The 18,481-nt window shown below is 57.5% G+C and overlaps 1 protein-coding gene across 9 annotated transcripts in view; it reads right to left on the bottom strand.

Moving 5' to 3' along the window:
- Positions 1-1,696: 1,696 nt before the first annotated feature.
- The window catches only part of AGAP3 (ArfGAP with GTPase domain, ankyrin repeat and PH domain 3), a 58,819-nt gene continuing 42,034 nt past the window's right edge, over positions 1,697-18,481 (bottom strand). For 5 of the 9 annotated variants that reach the window (XM_054655340.2, XM_063815843.1, XM_024358092.3 and 2 more), the window contains 9 exons: positions 17,439-17,543; positions 11,558-11,726; positions 7,813-7,983; positions 6,010-6,147; positions 4,073-4,227; positions 3,877-3,967; positions 3,496-3,718; positions 2,534-2,789; positions 1,697-2,393 (listed from right to left, as the gene is read on the bottom strand). In XM_054655340.2, the coding sequence (XP_054511315.1) occupies positions 2,187-2,393; positions 2,534-2,789; positions 3,496-3,718; positions 3,877-3,967; positions 4,073-4,227; positions 6,010-6,147; positions 7,813-7,983; positions 11,558-11,726; positions 17,439-17,543 (1,515 nt within the window). In that variant the 3' untranslated portion in view covers positions 1,697-2,186. The remainder of the gene's footprint in view (positions 2,394-2,533; positions 2,790-3,495; positions 3,719-3,876; positions 3,968-4,072; positions 4,228-6,009; positions 6,148-7,812; positions 7,984-11,557; positions 11,727-17,438; positions 17,544-18,481) is intronic. The other 4 variants (XM_063815845.1, XM_024358095.3, XM_024358097.3 and 1 more) reach the window with 2 other exon arrangements.

The raw sequence follows: 18,481 nt of genomic DNA, 5'->3' as shown, positions 1-18,481 counted from the left end.
GGTCATTAACAATGGTACCACAGTTCTCCAGCTAGGACACACAGAGCTAGGGCAGATCTTCTCTATTTTTTGGCTAATTTCAGCAGGGCTTGAGAATTAGGCTAAAAATATGTAGTCCAGACCAGCCCCATTCCCAGCCTGGTCTAGAGCAAGGCTAAGTCTCCTTAGATTCAGCCTTCACAGGGAACCTACGGGGTTAGAACCTTTTTTTTTTTTTTTTTTTTTTTTTGAGATGGAGTCTCGCTCTGTTGCCCAGTCTGGAGTGCAGTGGTGTGATCTCGGCTCACTGCAAGCTCCACCTCCTGGGCTCACGCCATTCTTCTGCCTCAGCCTCCCGAGTAGCTGGGACTACAGGCGCCTGCCACCACACCTGGCTAATTTTTTTTTTTTTTTTTTTTTTTTGGTATTTTTGGTATTTTTAGTAGAGACGGAGTTTCACCATGTTAGCCAGGATGGTCTTGATCTTCTGACTTCGTGATCCACCCGCCTCGGCCTCCCAAAGTGCTGGGATTACAGGTGTGAGCCACCGCACCTGGCCTGTGGGAATTTTTTTTTTTTAAAAAAAGAGAAGACAAGGGCTACCAGCAACGTGGGTCCAGGAATGGGACAGCAAGAGACTCCTCAGAGAGCCAGGACTCTAACTTAGCAAGTTCTCATCCTTTCAGAACCAGCAGGGAGAAGCATTTCCCCCAGGTCTTCCTTCTGGACTAAGGGATTCAGTCAGAAGGAAAAGCAGGAACTCTGGATTCTGCCCCCAGCTTGGCTTGGCAAGATGGTGGGAGTTAAGGCAGCCATTCTTGTGTCAACCACCTACCTCCTCCCCTTTCCTCACAAGCAAAGCCCAGGCACAAGTCAGTCTATGCTGTAATACAGCTATCTGGAGAGAAGTGCTGCCACTTATCTGCGGCACCCTCAGTTCTTCTCCAGGGTACTGACTCAAGTATCTCCCTGTACATCCTACTGTATGGCCATTCCCAGACTTGTAGGAAAGGGGCAATGCTTATGCCCTCTTTCTGGGTGCATTCTGGCCAGTACAGGGTGTGGCAACAAGCTTACTACATAGAATACTGATGACAAATGAAGAGAGCAGCTAGAAAGGCTACCTGACGGCTGGGCATGCTGGCTCATGCCTGTAATCCCAGCACTTTGGGAGGCCGAGGTGGGTGGATCACCCGAGGTCAGGAGTTCGAGACCTGCCTGGCTAACATGGAAAAAACCCATCTCTACTAAAAATACAAAAATAAGCTGGGCGTGGTGGTGGGCGCCTGTAATCCCAGCTACTCGGGAGGCTGAGGCAGGAGAATCGGTTGAACTCGGGAGGTGGAGGTTGTACTGAGCCGAGATCTCGCCACTGCACTCCAGCCTGGGCGACAGAGCAAGACTCTGTCTCAAAAAAAAAAAAAAAAAAAAGCTGCCTAAAGGTGGGGGAGGCAGCACCCAGTAGGAAGCAAAGAACTCTGTGTCCTCTCTTCAGGGGACCTGTGCTGTGCTGCTGAAAACTCAACCACACTCTGCCAAGGGAAGGCCGAAAGAAAGCAATGCACATAGGAGACTGAGGAATGACCACCTGGGACCCAGGCGAACAGAGGGAAGAAAATCTTAGAACATGGCAAACAATGAGAAGAAAGGGATAAGGAGAGAGCAGAGCTGAGGGACACGCTTGGGAGGGCAGCGATGTAAAAGGGGGAAACAAGGCCACGCACACAGTCTGGTTTATTGGCTCATCATACACACACACATCAAATATGTACACAAACATAAATATTCCAATGTACAAAGTTTACATGGGACTCACAGATCACCCCTCGTCTCTTTCATCCAGCACCCCCAACTTGTGCCGTCCTCTTCCTGTTTCAGGATGAAGGCGTGTGAGGGGCTGGCACTAGGAGGCAGGGATCTGGAGGAGGGAGAGGTCCTGCTCCCCTCTCCTCACAGGCACCTCCGAAGGGTCCTGTCCCTTTTCAATGGCACCTTAGGGCAGAGGGCTAAATCCCTCATCCCTCTCTGCTGCAGCTCAAATCCCCAACTCTCCTTGATCCCTTTGACTCTCCTCCCTAATTTCCTTGGCTTCGTCCTCTCAGCATGTCCCTGCTTCTCCATCTCTGTGTCTGTTCCCACAGTGCCTGCAGGGAGGAGGGTCTTCGGGCCATGGAGTCCTTCTGGCCCCTCTGCCCTCTTCCTGGGCCTTATAGGAGGCTAGGACTACGGTGCAGCTCAGCAGAAGGGTTGGTGCCATTGGCAGGCTCTCTGTTGGGGGTAGGCGCTAAGCCACAGCCCTCCCCAGGGCAGCCATGCTGGATCAAGATGTCTGCACACTCCTGGCTGCCGGCCCGGCGAGCATATGCCAGTGGAGTCAGGCCCCGGGCGTCCCGGCTCCTCACGTCCACCCCATACTGTAGGAGAAAACACATGTTGACAGTTGGCAAGACATGGGAGGAGAGAGATTGGTTGTAGGGGAGGAAAGAAGAGGTTGCTTTCAAAGAACAAGGCTAAGAAGAGCGAGGTCAGGGCAGGCTAGAGGCACGTGACTCACCCAGATGAGCAGCTGCGTGAAGACAACGTTGGCCATGGCACTGGAGAGATGTAGAGCTGTCCGCCCGTCCCCGTCCCCATAGGTCTCATTCACCTCCTCTTTGGAGCCATGTGCCAGGAGCATCACCAACAGCCGCAGGTCATCTTCCACCACGGCCCGGAGCAGCTGCTGCCCCAGTGGCACATCTGAGCTTGGCAGTGGGGCCAGGAAGAGCTTCTGTTCATACTTGGCCCGTATCCAGCGTTCCTTCTCCTCTCTGCAACCACAGGCCCATCAGGGCATGAGCCAAGGAAGGTCACCGAGCAATGGGTGGGGCCAGGAAGGTGGGCAGGAAAGGAAGTGAGCACCCGGGGGAACAAGGAAGAAACAGTGAGAGAAGATGAGATGGAGCAAAAAGGGAGGAGAGAAGCCTTGGAAACTCCAGGCACACAGAGGGGCAGTGGGTAATGGAAAGGGGGGTGGGAGAAGCTGAAAGGAAGGGACACTGAAGGGAGGCCCCCTGGGGACAGTGGGGATGCGGGGGCTGAGAGGGCAGGAAGATTCCAGGCAGGCCCGTGTTGCAGCTTATCTGGCCGTCTGAACTCTCTTGGATTGGCAGTGCTGGAACAAAGCGGGTGGGGGCCTGCACTGGGGGACCACGCACTCCCCTATCTCTCACCCATTCTCCCCATCTCAGAGCTCCGGAGTGGGCGCTCTGCACCACACCGTGATAGGGGCCCTGCGCATGCGCCTCCTGCTGGCCCCTGACCTGCTGATAACGCTCAGAAAGGGCCCGTTGTTGTGAGGCGCCTGAGTGACAGGCACCAGAGCAGGAGGGGCACCCCCAAGGGGCCAACTGCCAAGCAGAGCAACAGACAGTTTTAACCCTTCTAATACCATCACAGCCACTCCAATCTTCCCCATGCTGGGAGCCCCCAACGGTTCCCCCATTCCTGGCCAGCTCCAGGGCACCATCTGCTCACCTGCAGGCATCAGGCCCTGGCTTGGAGTAGCCACCCAAGGCCCCCTCCCAGACGCTGTTGGCGAGGGCATTGCCCATGGCAGTCATGACAGCCAGCAGCTCAGGCGGCCAGTCATCGAGGTCAAGGGAGCGCACCCGGGACAGGTGAGCCCCCAGGTGTCGGTGGATGCCTGAGCACTCAATGCACATCAGGGCACCCAGGTTCAGGCTGGCCCAGTCTGGATCTAGGCAAGGAGAGGAAAATGATATAGCGACAGCAGGCAGGCCACCAGAGCGCAGGACAACTAGGGAAGGCTTCCCTGCCCTCTTCCCTGCTCCCTGATGCTTGCGAAGCTTTCCCTGGGCCATCCCCAGCTCCCAGCCCCACCAGCCTTGCACTCACTGGGTGCATCGCAGTCGATACAAAAGCTGTTGCCGCGGACGGTGCGGACGGCCTGCACAGCCAGAGCTGCGTTCTGGTTCCCCAGTCGAGTCTGTCGCACAGCAGGAGAGACAAGGGGCGGTTGGTCAGTCATGAGGCCCCTTTCAGTCCCACCCCAGCCAGGTGCTCTGTGTGGGCCCAGTCACTCTGTACCCACCTTGTCCTTGGCACTGCGGCAGCCTTGCAGGCTGGCAAGGATCTGGGCCTGCACACTCTGAACCCACAGCTCCCGCTCCTCCGCCGTTGAGGCCTCGAAGTGCCACGTCTGCCCAGTGAGGGACACCACCACAAATTCAAACGACTCCTCTGCCTCTGTTGGGGGGGTGTTTATGCCATCAGGGCTCCTGGCCTGCGTGCACACCCAGGGCATGCTATCGCCACAACTCCACTCACTACCCTGCTCCACTGGCAAGTGTCCTCCCCTAGACCCTTCCCCAGCTGCAAGGCCACACGCTCCAGGACAGCTTGCAGGGGGAGGCCAGAGTAAACCTGCAAGACTAGTGTGAGCTCCCAGTTCTCATTCCTAACCACCTGTGGAGCTTAAGTGAAAACAGATGGGGGATGCAAGATCTTGGCACCCCTGGCACTGCCGGGAATGGGTGTGAAACCAGAGAGGGGTGCATCCCAGAAAGAGCTGAGTATCTGGAGAAGGATGCGACGGGGTGCTAGGAGGCAAACACTGGGAGAGGGTGGGGGAAGGCGGGTGTGGGCACCATCCGTACATGTCAGCTGCAGCCGCCTCATTTTGCAGCTCATTAAACCCAATATTCCTGACGGCGTCAGCGTGGGGCTCCTGGGAGCTGGGCCCCTCCCCCACTACCATGGCATAGACAGGCAGGAAGGGCAAGTGGATGGGGGAGAGGAGGAGAGGTTTTCTACAGGACCTGCAGTATGTGAGCAAATAGGGGCCTGAGGGCATCTGTACTGACAAGCACTGAGGGCTGGACTGTGACCCCAAGCAATGTGGTGAAGCTCCTCCAAGCTCTGGTCCCCCAGGCCCCAGAAGACAGCCGCATGAATCTCATTCCCAATGGTCACTGCCCCATGGGTGAACAATTCCTAACAAGCAGTGTGACTGTGTCCTGGGGGCTGGAAAGACAGCACAGGTGCCTGTGGTAAGGCCCCAGGGTGAACCCCAGTTCTGCCAAGGCCATCCCTGCTTGTAAGTCCTCACTGCATCTTGGCCCCAGGCAGCCTCACCTCAGTGACACCGACATCCCCTGGAATTCCTCCTCTGCTGGGCCCTTGCTCTCAGGGACTGTTAGCAGAACTGCCTTCCCACAGAAATAGAACCGGCGCCTCCTTCCCCAGGCACCACCACTGCGCCTCACCTTGCTTTCAACCACAGCCTTCGAACTACGTGATCTCCATGATCATTTGTGGGGCTTAGTCTGCCGGACCAGAAGGGAGACCCCACGCTATAAGTACTAAGCATCACTGTGTCACAGGTTGGCTAGGTGTCTCTGCTCCCCTGACCCATACGTCTACCCTGATGATTAGAGCAGAAGTAAGAAATTATGAGTCTGTAGAAGTTAAACTTATTTGGGAGCAAAGAAACTCCAATCACCAAGAAGAGGGAGGTTTTGAAGATACTTTGAGGAAAATCTGAGGAGCAGCAGTATAATTAATAGAGGAAGAGAAAGGTCCTATGGAAGAAGGCTTCAGGACCTGGAATTCCTTAGCCTAAGGAAAACTAATGAGAGACTCAGCCAATCTGTACACATGTATTACGCACCTAGTAAGTACCCAGCACTTTATTAAACTTGGGATGACACAAGAGACAGAAAACACAGGTCCTGCCCGAACATCTTAGAGGAGCTATTGATGTAGCAGTCTGCTGTCTTTTACCTTAAGAATAAATGAAGTAAGCCCACATTTCAACAGAAAGGGTTTCAGTTATCAGAAGAACTTTTCTAAGATACCAGGTCTAGATTACCAAAAGAAGTTGTAGAACTACTTTGATTAGCAACTACTAGAAAGTGCTTAATCCATTGAATACAAAAAAAAAAAAAAAAAAGGTGTTACTTTTAGGGTACTATCCCCAAGTCCCACTGCCCACCTCCTGTGCCCGGTTTCCCTCTGGGTCCCCCTAACCTTCAGTAGCACTGCTGGGGCCGTCTGGTCGGGGGGTCCCGGTGCTCTTTTTCCTCCGGTGCTTCTTCCGGTTGGAGTGGGGAGATGGGGGAGGATCCAGCTTGGGGCTGGAACTGAGTACCTCAGCTGGGCCACTGGCTGGTGAGGGGAGAGTTGGAGAAGTGTGGGAAGAAGGGAGGCAGAGGAGGGGAGGGGCGCAGGGCACTGGGAGGAGGAGAGGACCAGTCCTGCCAACTGTAGCTGGGCCACACTCAGGAGAGCCAGACGGACACCTCTCTCTAGGCGAGGTCTGCCTGGGCTTCCCAGTCCCAAAGCTCCCCAGCCTTGGAGGAGGAAAATGTGGAAAGAGAATAGGAAACTTAGGCAGAGCAGGATGGAGGCAAAGGGAGGAAGCTGCCTCTGCAGCCTGGAGGGGTGGAAGGCAGCCCAGGGAACTCACGGGGAGCTGAAGCCCCAGCAGCTCCGCACCAAATTTATCCTCAATCACACTCCCCGCTCCTCACAATTAATAGCAGAATTAGAAACAATCAGGGAGCTGCCTAATTACTGTCAATTAGAGCGCGCTAATCAAGCTCCGTCTCCCACACCCCGCCCGGCGCTCACCACTAAATGTCAAACTTCATTAGAGGCAGACACGCTCCCTCCCTTCCTGCCTTCCTCCTTCCAGACTCAACAGAGGGCCCTCACGCAGGCCAGCACAGGCCACTGGACCGGTGACCCAAGGGAAGGGCCCCTGGCTCCCCTTCTCATGCGCTCCAAGCTCACTTCCCCCAGGGGTGGGCTAGGCATGGATTGGGAGGTGGGGCAGATCCCTGTGCTGGCACCGCCCAGCTCCTCCCTCCGCCCGCCCGTGCTCCTGAGGCCATGGCAGCTCAGAGGCTGGGCCTCAGGGCTCCTACTGGGAGGGCTCAGGGAAGGCCTTTGGGAAGCCAATCAGCTGGGAGAGCACCCATGGCTGGGGTGACAGTGGGGCACCCTGGGTCTTCCTGTCATTACACCATCACTCAGGACAAGGGCATGGAAAGCGCAAGGGACAAGAGAGGAGAGCTGGCTCCATGCCCTTTTGAGCCTTCAGAACTTCAGATCTGTGGTCAATGATGAAAGTAACAAGTAGGGTCAAAAGAAGAAAAGCAGAGAGAGAAAGAGAACAAAGGGGCAAACGGAAGAGCCCTGGAAGCAGGTGGAAGGGGCAGACGGGAGAGACAGTGGAGTCACCAACCCACCTAGGATGGGTGGAGGCCTATCCGAGGGGGACAGCACAGGTGGAAAACGACCTTTCAGGACAACTCCACAGGGACCCCCCAGTTCCACAGTAGCGGGCGAGATGCTGCCGCCTTCGGAACGTGGCTCACATGGCTTAGAGCGCCCAGCCTCCGACCTCCCTACTCAGCCGCTTCCCCGTCCCCCTGCCGAGAGGCTGATGAGCTAACTGCACGGGGGGCTGATGGGGATGCGGGAGCCACCACCAGCGCCGCCTGGGGACGAAGGGGAGGAGGAGCTGCAGAGGGTGGGCCTCTAGCGCCGGCCCCAGGCAGGGCTGCAGGCAGGCGGGGGCTCTGGGGAAAAGGGCTGCACATGGAGGCTGGAGAAGGGACAGTGCCCCTACTCTGCTTCCAAGACAACGTCAGTACTAGCCCCGAAGCAGGGTCTCTCTGACAAGCCCAGGAGGGCCCAGCTGGGCCCAACCCCTTGGCCTGGACACTGTCCCACTGCAGCCTCCCAAGCCAAGAATGCTGCCCAGTTCCCCTCCTCTCTGTCACTGGGGCCCCAGAAAAGGTGGGAAGCAGCAGAGCCACCACTCACCAGGGTGCTGCATGCCTGGGGGCAGGGAAGTGGTGGCCTCACTCCACTGGTCGGCGCTGGAAACGGAGCAGGAGCGCTGGTGCAGCCCCTCAGGGCGCGAGCCAGCCCAGGCCGAGCTGCTGAGGGGGCGCTCAGAATGCAGGGATGCGCTGCTGGCCGAGTGGGGGGCACCTGGGGGCGGGAAGGGTCAGACTGGGAAGGGAGGCCGGGCAGGGGAGGATTCTCAAAGATACTATCCTAAAAATAGAGCTGCAGGGCAGAGCCTGAGACATTCGGCAGGGCACTGGGTTCATCAGGTGGCGGGCCAGCTTCTGGGAGAGCCAGAGGCTGCGCAGGGACCCTGTGTGCCTTAGGAAGCAGCCTGTCCCCAGATCTTCACGGTCCACAGCTCTGTCCCCTCACTGTGGTCCGGGAGCGGGGCGGGGGGTCTCTGCATCAGAGATCTTCCAACTTGTGGAACGAGCTGGGTGGTGCTGACACCCATCGCCGCAGTGCTCCTTGAGGGGCCCCTCCTGGCTTGGGCCCCTGCACCCTCCATTCTAGTCCACGTATGCCATTTGCTTTGCCTCAGCTTTACTGCCATTCTGACGAGAAATAAGTGTATCAAATTCAAGTAATTATGTCTAATTAGTATTAGTAATTATCCTGTTGGGCTGGAGAAAATTAATCTTTCGTTTCCCATCAGGGAAGAATGGCAGAGCCAGGGGGAACCGAAGGCTCTAGGAAAGCCAAGCCTGGGGCAGGCGCGGCGGCCGGCAGTGGAGGGAGGACAGAGCGCCGCACAATTCTCCCACCTCACTCCCTGGCTGAGCCCCTGCTGGAGAGATTCTGGGAACAGCCGTGGGGCCTCAGAGGCCTGTGACACAAGGCCTGAGTTGGAACTACGAGAACCTAAGCTTCCTTCCCCTTCTTCAGTCCACCCAACACTGAGACCACAAAGAAATGGCCCCAGGCGGTCTAAGAACACGGGGGGGGGCCGAACCTGAGGTGCTTCAACCTTGAAGCGGAGGAGCCCGCCAGGTGCTGGAGGTTAGTGGGAGAGCAGAGAAGGGGCCCGGAGCTGGCCAAAGCTGGAGACAGCAGGCAGAGGCCCAGCCAGGGGAAGGGCAGGCGCCAGGTCTCACACCAGCCCTGCAGGCAGCGGGACTGAGGGGAAGCCTACGGGGAGACGGCACCGGGCTGCAGCAGCTGGAAGGTAAAGGAATGGCCCAAGGGGCCACAGCTTTGCTGCTGGGAGACGCCCAAAGGCAGGGAGCAAGTTTTATGTTCCTCTTGTATCTGTCACAACACCCCAAACAGGACCAGACACATAGTAAGTGCTTAGTCACATACGTGCAGCACAGAGGCTACAGGCCGGTCTCCATCTCCAGGCCCCAAAGAAACACGTAGAGGCTGCCTCTTCAGAATCCCACCCACCTCCCGTCCTCTGCCCTCACAGGTCCCGCCTCAAGAAACCTTCCGGGGTGCACACTTGGTCCCTCATTTCTCAGATACCTTGCTTCTCCTCACCCCTGCTTTCATTCCCTTCCAGGTTCCAAATCTTATTCCCCCTCATCCCTAGCCCCATCCAAAGACATCACAGGCCCAACTTCCTCCCCAAGCCCCCGACCCAAAATCCTGAGGGAGGGAAAGTGCTTTCCCTTTTCTTTGTTAATTCTCCCCTCATTACGCCTGCAATCCCACAATCAGTGTGCACTGTAATTGTCGAATTTGATGCTAATGATTAATGAATTAAACATGGAGCCATCAATTAGTCCTCGGAGGATAATTCCGCATAAAGCAGCGGATAATGTAATTACAGTAACAAAGATAATGAGATGTTAACATCGCCTGGTGAGTGAGAGACATGTGGGAGTGTGCACGAGGGTCGGTGTCGGCGTCGGCATGCGGCAGCGGGACGCGGGCTGGGTGGGCACCGTCCGCGAGCTCCTGCGTGTGGGCGCTGTCATTACAGGAGCGAGGGCACGGGGCTGTCTCCTCCATGCCACTGCCGCTCCCAGGTGAGGGATGTCAGGGACAGGAACGGGACAGGACAGCGTCTTCTCGTTTCCCTCGCTCTAGGGAAACAGCCCAGCTGTCCTCTGGCTCCCTGCCGTCAAGGAAAGGGACTCACTTGGGCCTGCTCCTCATTTTTGGAATGATAAGAGAAACCCCAAGCTGACCAAAGGGGTTCCTGGGGGCCGGTGCCAGAGGGCTCCCCGCAGCTCTGACCCGCTCTCCGGGCAGAGCACTGAAGGCTGCATGTGACCTGCCATCAGGCCAGTACAACCCCACGGCAGACTCAAGGTCCCCCACTGGCACAGCCCCATGATGGGTGGTGGCCGGCCTTCTCCTTCTTAGCTTCCTTCCTTCCCTCCATCCACCTCACAGGCTTCCTTTCTGAGCTCAGCGTGGCTTAGAGGAAAGAACATGGCTCTTCAAGTCAGACACAGTTAGGTTGAACCCTAGGTCTCCCACTTACTGTGGAATTTACAGACAAGTTTGTTAGCTACGCCAAGCCTCTGTTTCCTCATTAAAATGGGGACAATAATCTCTACATTAAAATGAGGACCTGGGACCTGATGCAGAGACATCCACTGCATAGGGTACATCTCAGTTGTGTCAGGCCCCTCCCCCTGGCCACTCCCCTGCCTTCGGGCTGGTCCTCGGTGTTTCTGCGAGAGTGGGCCCAGCACACCTGTTTCAGGTGCCTTGCCTCCAACAAGGACCACACCTGGAGGCATCATTGCACCTTCCTTCCCTCTAACCTGGGCTTTCTCAGCGGAGTCCCATCAGCCTTGTGAGTGGGACAATTCTTTATTGTTTGGGGTCTCTCCCATCCATTCCAGGGGACTGGATGTCGTATCCCCAACCACCTGTCCACTAAGTCTGTCACATCCTCCCCTCACTGTGACAAGCACAGGCCCTCTAGGGAGGTGACTCACCCAGCTGCAGACCTGTGCTGCCAGGCGCTGACTGCTGGGACAGGGCACAGGAATGGCACCAGCAGGGCAGCTGTTACTGGGCCCAGGGAACATGAGATCCAATGGTCTAGGACAACACTGGGGATACTGAAGTCTTGGGGGAAAGCAATCGGGAGCCAGGGGCTCTGGAAGCGAGGGAAACGAGTGTGGAAGGACGGACCCTGGAAGAGCATGGGGCCTGGGGGCCCAAAGGAGGAGGAATGAAGCGGCACTAGGGAGTTGCTGGGGACAGGAGGCCTTTCACCTGAGCCAGCACTGTCAGTTGAAAAGGCAAGAACACAACAGCTCTTCACTGGAGTTTCTTGCCTCCAGATCCTGTCTAAATTCAGTCCTCTCTGAGCAGAGACCCACCTCTCACTCAGGCCTGAGAATATGCACCAGGTTGACCTCAGACAGCTCCGTCCCCTTCCACCTCCCCTATCTCCATATGCCAACCTTGGCTGAGATGCCGGCCATGCACCCAGAGGCATGGCCCCCACCCATCGCCTGCCTCGGATCCAGATGCAGAGATGGGCCTAGGACCACCAGCACCACTGCCCAAACATGACACTACTTGGCCCCATCTGACATCCAGATCAACTGCTCGTCTAGGCATTTGCTGTCACCTCAACTAACTCCACGAGGGCTGCATTAGGGCACATGTCTTTGGCTGAGATGACCTTGAAGTGTGATGCTGGCCAGCACCCTGTGCCCAGGCTGAGAAGCAGCCAAGCCCAGAATGCCTGCTTGCCTTGGCTCCAAGGCGGCCACCCCCCAGGCCCCCACCTCAGCAGCCGCCTCACCTGTGCCCCCACCCAGCTGTGTGTTACTCCGCTCCACGGACAGCCCGTTGGCACGGGGGCTGGTGCCCGGGGCTGTGGCAGGTGTGGCTCGGGGCAGGCGCTTCCCTGGCACTTTCACCGTTGTCCGCAGCAGGTCAATCTCCTTGCCGTGGATGTTCTGCATGTAATCCTGCAGGCCGGGTGGGAGAGACAGATGAAGACTGGTTAGCAGCAGTCACTCCAGCGTTGAGCCTTGCAACTCCTAGGTCTCTCCCTGCTGTGGGAGGAGAGGGAAGGCTCCAATCTTGAAAAGCAGGATTCTAAGCCACAGAATGTCTCCGAGTCTGGATTCCAACTCGATCTCCACGGTGCTCAAAGCAGCTCTAGGGGGAGTCTGCCAGGAGGGAGGTAGAGTTGGGGGCGGCGAAGGACCTGGAGCTAAGTGCTGAGGCTCAGGCCCTCAGGAACAACGGCTTCAGAGGCAACAGCACAAAGCAGGCCAAGTGCTGGGCCAGGCTGGGATTTAGGGAGAGCCCCTGGCTGAGGAGGGGAGCGGAGACACTCGGGGACATGGATGACAGGGTGGCCACCAAGCACTGCAGCCCCCACCTGGGCATTAAGAACCTTCTAAAGCCTAGAATAGTCCCAGCCCTTAGGACAGTGTCTGATAATAAACACTTGTCAAACAGTTTAAAAGGAAGCCTCTGATTCTTTTTGCTGGACTTTGGAATACAGCAACAGGTGCTCTCACAGGTACCACCAATTCCCTGGCGGCAGTCATCGTCATTGCCGTCATATCATCTGCCTGTCGCGTGCAGGGTGTTTACCATCCTACAGCAGTGTATTTATACATTCCATGTATAGCCTCGCATAATCTTCACCACCTGAGGGAGGTAGTGCCTGTTTTGTAGATGAAGCAACTGAGGCTTAGAAAGGCTTATCTGCCCAGGAACACACGATTAAATGGTAGCAGAGTCAGATTCAAGCCAAGGTTTTTCAGATTCCCAAGCCTGTGCCCTGTGTGCAGGCTTCCTCCAGCCTGTCCTGGGCCTGGGACTCACCCTGCTTTCAAGTCAGGGCCCCGGAGATGGGGGGCCACTTTGTGCTTGGACTCCCCCCATCATTTAGGGAGCACCACCGCCGAGTGCAGGGAGGGAGGGTGGGAGCCTGCCGCTTCCTGGCCTGGAGCCCTGCTGGGCCTCCTGCTTCCAGCCTCTCCTCCAGAGGCTTCCCTTTAAACTGTTTGACAAGTGTTTAGTATCAGACACTGCCCTAAGGGCTGTCCCAGCCTGTTGCCTCCTGCTTCCCTGTCCCTGTCACTGTCCCTGAGCTCCACGGCAATTCCTAGCCAATGCCCTTGGTAAAGTGGCACAAATTCCTCTCCATGGATCTATGCCCCTTCCTGAGAGAAGAACCTGGGTGGTGGTGCCAGATTTAACTTCTGACTGAATTACATTGATTGGACATAAAGCCGCTCCTCCTTTCCCCTCCGTGAGCACCTCTGGAATATCTGCATCCTGAGGGCGGCCGTGCGACGAGCCTTCCCAGACGCGCTCCTCCTACCCTGAGGAGCCCGGCCTTCACCTTTACCGCACTGGCCATCAGACTGCTTTCCCGCCAGGCTGGCTCTATCTTCTCACCCCGTTAGCTCCAGGGAAAACCGACACTGTCCTCTGCTGAAAAGTGTCCAGGGGGCCTGCTGCCTCTTGGGAAGCAGTGGAAGGGCAGGAAGTCTCACCAGGGCTCCCTCTGGCAGGAATAATGAGGACATCAGGTAGACAAGGAGTCACCTGGTCCCAGGTCACTAAGAGAAGGTGAGGAGGTTACCAGCTAGACGGAGGAAAGAGGCGCCAAACACCAGCCTCCGCCTGCACTTCTGTGGCTGGGCTGGACGTCACCCACAGCTCCGTGTCATCAGGGGAATGGTGGAAAGGCCTGGCATCAGCACGCAGCCTCCCTGCCCAGGTCCAGCCCTGTGGGTCTCGCCGAGCCTGCAGTCGTCTTCATTCTCAAGGTGGCTATGGCATCTTCCCAGGCAGACAGCCCTTCAGGAAGAGGACCAGGGGACTAACCAACCAGAGCAGAGGAGCCACGTTTAGAAGGTGTGTTCAGGAAGGAGCCCACACTCCCTGCCACTGCTGCTCCTGGCAGCCCTGGGCTTACCTATGCCCTCCTGCCACCCCAGTCCTCTGTGAGGGACAGTACCAAGTGCCTGGCCCGAGCACACATGTGCTAAAGTCTTGTTCATTGTCCCAGAACCACAGCACGACATAACCGAGGAATCAGTGAGCAGCCTCCCGCCCAGGCAGGACGTCTTTGACAACCGCTCGGCCCACACTTGGCGGAGAAGGACTCTGCCCACAGCTTGGGGCCTTGCCAAGGTGGCTGGGAAGGAAGCAGACCGAGGAGCCCCTCCTGCCATCCCAGCGTACCTCCATCCATCCTTCTCCAGCACGCTGGGCTGCAGGCCACTGGCCCCGCCGGCCCTCTGTCTTGCTTTCAGCCCAGTGTCCACTCAATGACTTCACTGCCTCACCCCCTCTCCACTTGCATCCCACAGACTCAGCTGCCCGTCCCTGGTCCCCGTCGGCAGTCCCTGTACACAATCACATCTTAGATCGGCTACTACAGACAACAGTCAACAGCTGGCTGGGCCAAAGGCACAGCTGCAGTCCCTCCTTAGGGGAGGGGCTTGGGCTGCTCTAGTTCACAAGGAGGTCACAGCAGCTGCAACAGTTTTCAGGCCCCACGACAGCCCTGGGATGCCCAGGCTGGGACATGGCAGGAAAAGCTGACCCCATGCCAAGAAGAAGAGTTGCAGGGGGGACTCTGTTCGGAGCTAAGGTGCCAGAAACTGGCCTCAGGGGAAAGGACGGCCCAACTTCAGCATCTCTGACGGCACCATCCAGACACTCTGCATTCCCAGGGCAGGCCGGCACCCACAGCCCCGGATTCCACGCCCTCGTGCCCGGGCAACCCTGGAGCCTGGGCCCAGAGGACAGCGGAGAGAAGCTTGAGGAGCATCAGCAGGGATGGGAACCTCAGACAGGCAGCAGCGTTTCCCTCCGTCAGCAGAACGGGGAGCATGGTGGCGGTGGCGGCTGCTCAGGAGAGCGGTCACCACGGCTGCCTTTATTACCCACCATCAAACAGCAATTTCTTCCCCAGCCTCCTCGCTAATTACCCAGCCAGCGTTCTCATCTCGTTTTATTACTGGAATTAACAACGAGTTCAGAGCGTGGAAAGCTATTAAGATGTGTGATTAAGCCACATTCAATTAGTTTCTACAAACAATTTAATTGATGTTGCAGATAGAATTAACAGAAGGTGATTGTGTGAATGGCTCCGCTGGCTGCAAAATGGGGGAGGCTGCGGCGGGCTCTCTTGGGCCGGCGAGAATCGGGCGCGGGGCTCAGGGCTGGCCCACGAACTCATCTTCTGTGTGTCCTGTCTCCCCGGCCCCCATCCATAGGTGAGTCACCAGTCCCGATGCCCTTGGGGTTCAGGCGAGACCCTTGCTGGAGAGGAGAGCCAGGCTCAGCCCAGAGTTCTGTCGGAGCCTCTGGAGTTGCCGGAGCTCCTTCCTCGACATGCTTCCTGCCAGGGTTTAGGGTTTGAAGAGCCCCAGAGAGAAGCGGCTGCTCACAGGTAGGGAGGCGGCCTGCTCATTGCTGGCAACTGAAGAGCATGCTCAGGCTGGAAGGTGGCGGCCAGGGGAGATGAAGGAGGTGAGGTGGCAGCCCCGGAGGGAGGGAAAGCGTGGCGGGGGTGGTGGCGGCGTGACATAAAGTGAAGCGGGCTCTGCCAGAGCTCCACGGAGAGCTGTGAGCGCACGGAGCCACGACCGGCCCTGCCTCCACTCGTGCTTTTGCACCGTGTGTAGCCCAGTATGCTTCGGGGCCTGTGACAGGATCTGGATGCCAGGACTTCCAGGCCTGGCCTTGCAGGGTGAATTCTAAGACTCGCACAGTGCAACAAGTGCGGCATGGAGGGGCACTCCTGGGGGCTCAGACACCCACCCTAGCCCCAGGCAGGCAAGCCCAACTCCCTCCTTACTTGACAACACTCACCCTGCTATTAACTCTTACATGACTCTCTCAGCCAGCCCCAGAGGGAGGTGCTCTTGGCAAGTGCAGAAAAATCTGGGTAATGCTCAGAGCCAAAGTCATGGGTCCAAGTCTTAGCTCAGCCACCAGCCAGGTGACTCTGAAAAGCCACCAACCCCCCTGAGCTCTGCTCTCCAGCTGGCTGTGTTTCCTCTACTGAAACCAAAACCCAGCCCAACCCCACAACCCACACTTTCTTCCACATCCAAGACACCCCTTGCCACTCCTCTTCATCCTCGCTGCCTCCACTGTTGGCAGAGGGCACAGACAGTGCACCAAGCTAGGGTCACATAAAACAGAAAGGAGCAGGTAAGAACTGGGCAAAGGGGGAAGGGGAAGGGCAGCTCCACACAGGTGGGGAAATGGACATTTCAAACAGGCCCATTCCCAAGCTCCGCCACCGAGGTGGGCAGCTGGACATGAGCAGAGGGCACGGCTAAGCTGCCTGGTGTCGGCCGTGAAACACCTCAGGCTGGGACTTAGAAGACGCTGGTGCAGTCTCCTGGCCTCAGCACTCCTACCTGGGACTTCCTGTCTGTGAGTGGCCCTGAAAGCCTTGGAGCCTTTCAACAGGGAAATACTGGGGCTCCCCTTGTCTTCCGGCCCTTCCTTTAGTGTAGGGCTGTGTACACAGTAACAAAGCCTGGTACCCGCAGAGCGCCCTTTGGCCTCCTACGATACTTTCTGCCTCTGTGGTAGGTGCTTTTCCCAGCAGGCCTGGCTGCCTCTCATTGCCTCGCAAGGACTCGCGAGTGGGACAAGGTCTGTGCCCGCGGTGGGGAGGTGGGGGGGTCGGGCGGGAGCTCAGGAGCCGGCTGCACTGAATGCGGGTGCTCCCTCCTCCAGTCTCCCAGGTACCAGGCCCTGCCCTGTGGAGTGAGGCGTGTTAGGAAGGGCGAGCGGCTGACTGGTGTTGTCCCCTGAGCTGAGGGGGAGGACCATTGCCTGAGGATGGTCAGATACCCAGAAGCCCAGGAGGGCCAGGCCTTCTCTGCGAGTTTTCTCCGCAGGGCTGTCTGGGCGGTGCTCTCGGGCCTGGGTGATGGCCAGGACACAGGGACCCAGCACCTCTTGGGTCAGGCCTTCCTGACACCTTGGGCGGATTCAGAGGCAGGCCCAGAGCTTCTGGGCCGGGGCGGGGCAGTGGGGGGCACGCGCTGTGCTCGAGGGGCTTCACAGGAGAACTCATTAGCCCCACAGTGGGGTGGTGACAGAGATGAATTCCGGTGACAGCTGTGTGCTGGAGCCACGCGGTGAGGGGAGGGGAGGAAAGAAGGGTGGGGGAGCTGCACAGGGGCCACTCCAGTCACAACACCCCCCAGCTGGGACACAGGCCACGCGGCCACCAGACCCTCCTAACCACAGACAAGGCCACCCTCGCTCTCCTCCCAGGAGGACTGTCCGAGGCTCTAGCCCATTCTCAACAGCCCTGGTCCTCCACCATCCCACGCCCAGAAGCCCACAGCTCCCCACTGGCACTGCCCAGCTCAACACAACTGCTGGGCAACATCGGCATCCCTGACTAGAAATTCTGTGGAAGTGGCTGAATCCCCCACTTTAAACAACTGGAAAGTCGGATATACAGCTTGACTGCCCAGAGGGCAAGGGAGGGGCCAGCTGGGTCTTGTGCATGTCCCAAGCTGCCAGTGTGAGGTTCCTTCTCCAGGGATGAGCCATTCGAAATCACTAAGGTCTGCTTCCCGTCCGTCCTGGAGCCTGTCTGCTGCCCGCATTCTGTTATCCTCCCTCCACCCCCTCCCCATACTCCCCCAGGAGGCTCCTCCTCCCAGACTCACATGCAGGCTGGGGTGATAGGTGAGCAGCCCGTTGTCACAGAGCGTCACATACTTCTTCTTCCACTCCTTGTTCAGGGACTTGCCGCTCCGCTTTAGCAGGATCCCCTGAGAACAGAGGTCTGATCAGAAACCAGGAGGCAGCCCCCTAGGTCATAGGGCATGAGGAGGTCACGATGTCGTCAGGCAATGCCCTCCCCCCTCCCCACTTCTCCTGGGCCACTTTGAGCAAAGCAGCCTTTAAGGACCTATTGGTGAACTTGGGAAGGCCCTTTAGACCAGTCCTTCCCCAGAACTCGGCTCTCCCCCATCATCCATCAGGAAGCAGCTGGACCGCTGTTCCGGCAGGTGGGCATCTTCCCTCCCCAGTGTGTGGAGCCACCTCGACAGGAGAAGCCTGTCAGGGGTTCTAGACCGTCGGGTGTAGATGATCGGAGGTGTAGACAGTCAGGAGTATAGACGGCCAGGAGTAGACGCTCAGGGGTGTAGATAGTGGCCATCAGTGATGCTCCTCCCCGGGAGGCTCCAAGGGTCAAAACAGCAGAGATTTTGCTAAGTTCCTGGCCTTCCACCCCCTGTGGTAGCTCCATAATAGAGCAGAAAATTCCCTAATTGTCCCAAGCATCCCCCAGACCACCAAGCCAGGCAGCAGGAAGACCCAGCCTTCCCTCCCAGCAACCACACTTCCTGCGTAAGCCAGTGAGACTCGCTGAACGCAGAGGCTGGATGGCTAGAAGAATGAGCGAAAGTGCCACAACGAGGAGCCTGCCCCGAGGACAGGGCCTGGGCCACAGCTGACACCCAGTAAACATATGTTGGAAGAACTGGGGAAAAGCCCCCTAAAACCCTGGCTGTCAGATGACGAATGCAGGAGGTAGACCCCACTAGGAAGACAGAAGGAGACGATGCTCAACCACAGCTGTGGCCTCCTTCCCAGGAGAAACCTACTCCTCTAGTGAGAACCCTCTAAAGATGCTCTCACTGGCTCAGGTTCTCTCCCTTAAACAACACACACAAGGCAACAGCTGGGAATGGGAGGCGGGGGT

Source organism: Pan troglodytes, chromosome 6 (genome assembly GCF_028858775.2).
Source record: "Pan troglodytes isolate AG18354 chromosome 6, NHGRI_mPanTro3-v2.0_pri, whole genome shotgun sequence".
In the NCBI taxonomy this organism is placed as follows: domain Eukaryota; kingdom Metazoa; phylum Chordata; class Mammalia; order Primates; family Hominidae; genus Pan; species Pan troglodytes.
This window is presented reverse-complemented; position numbering and strand designations above follow the sequence as displayed.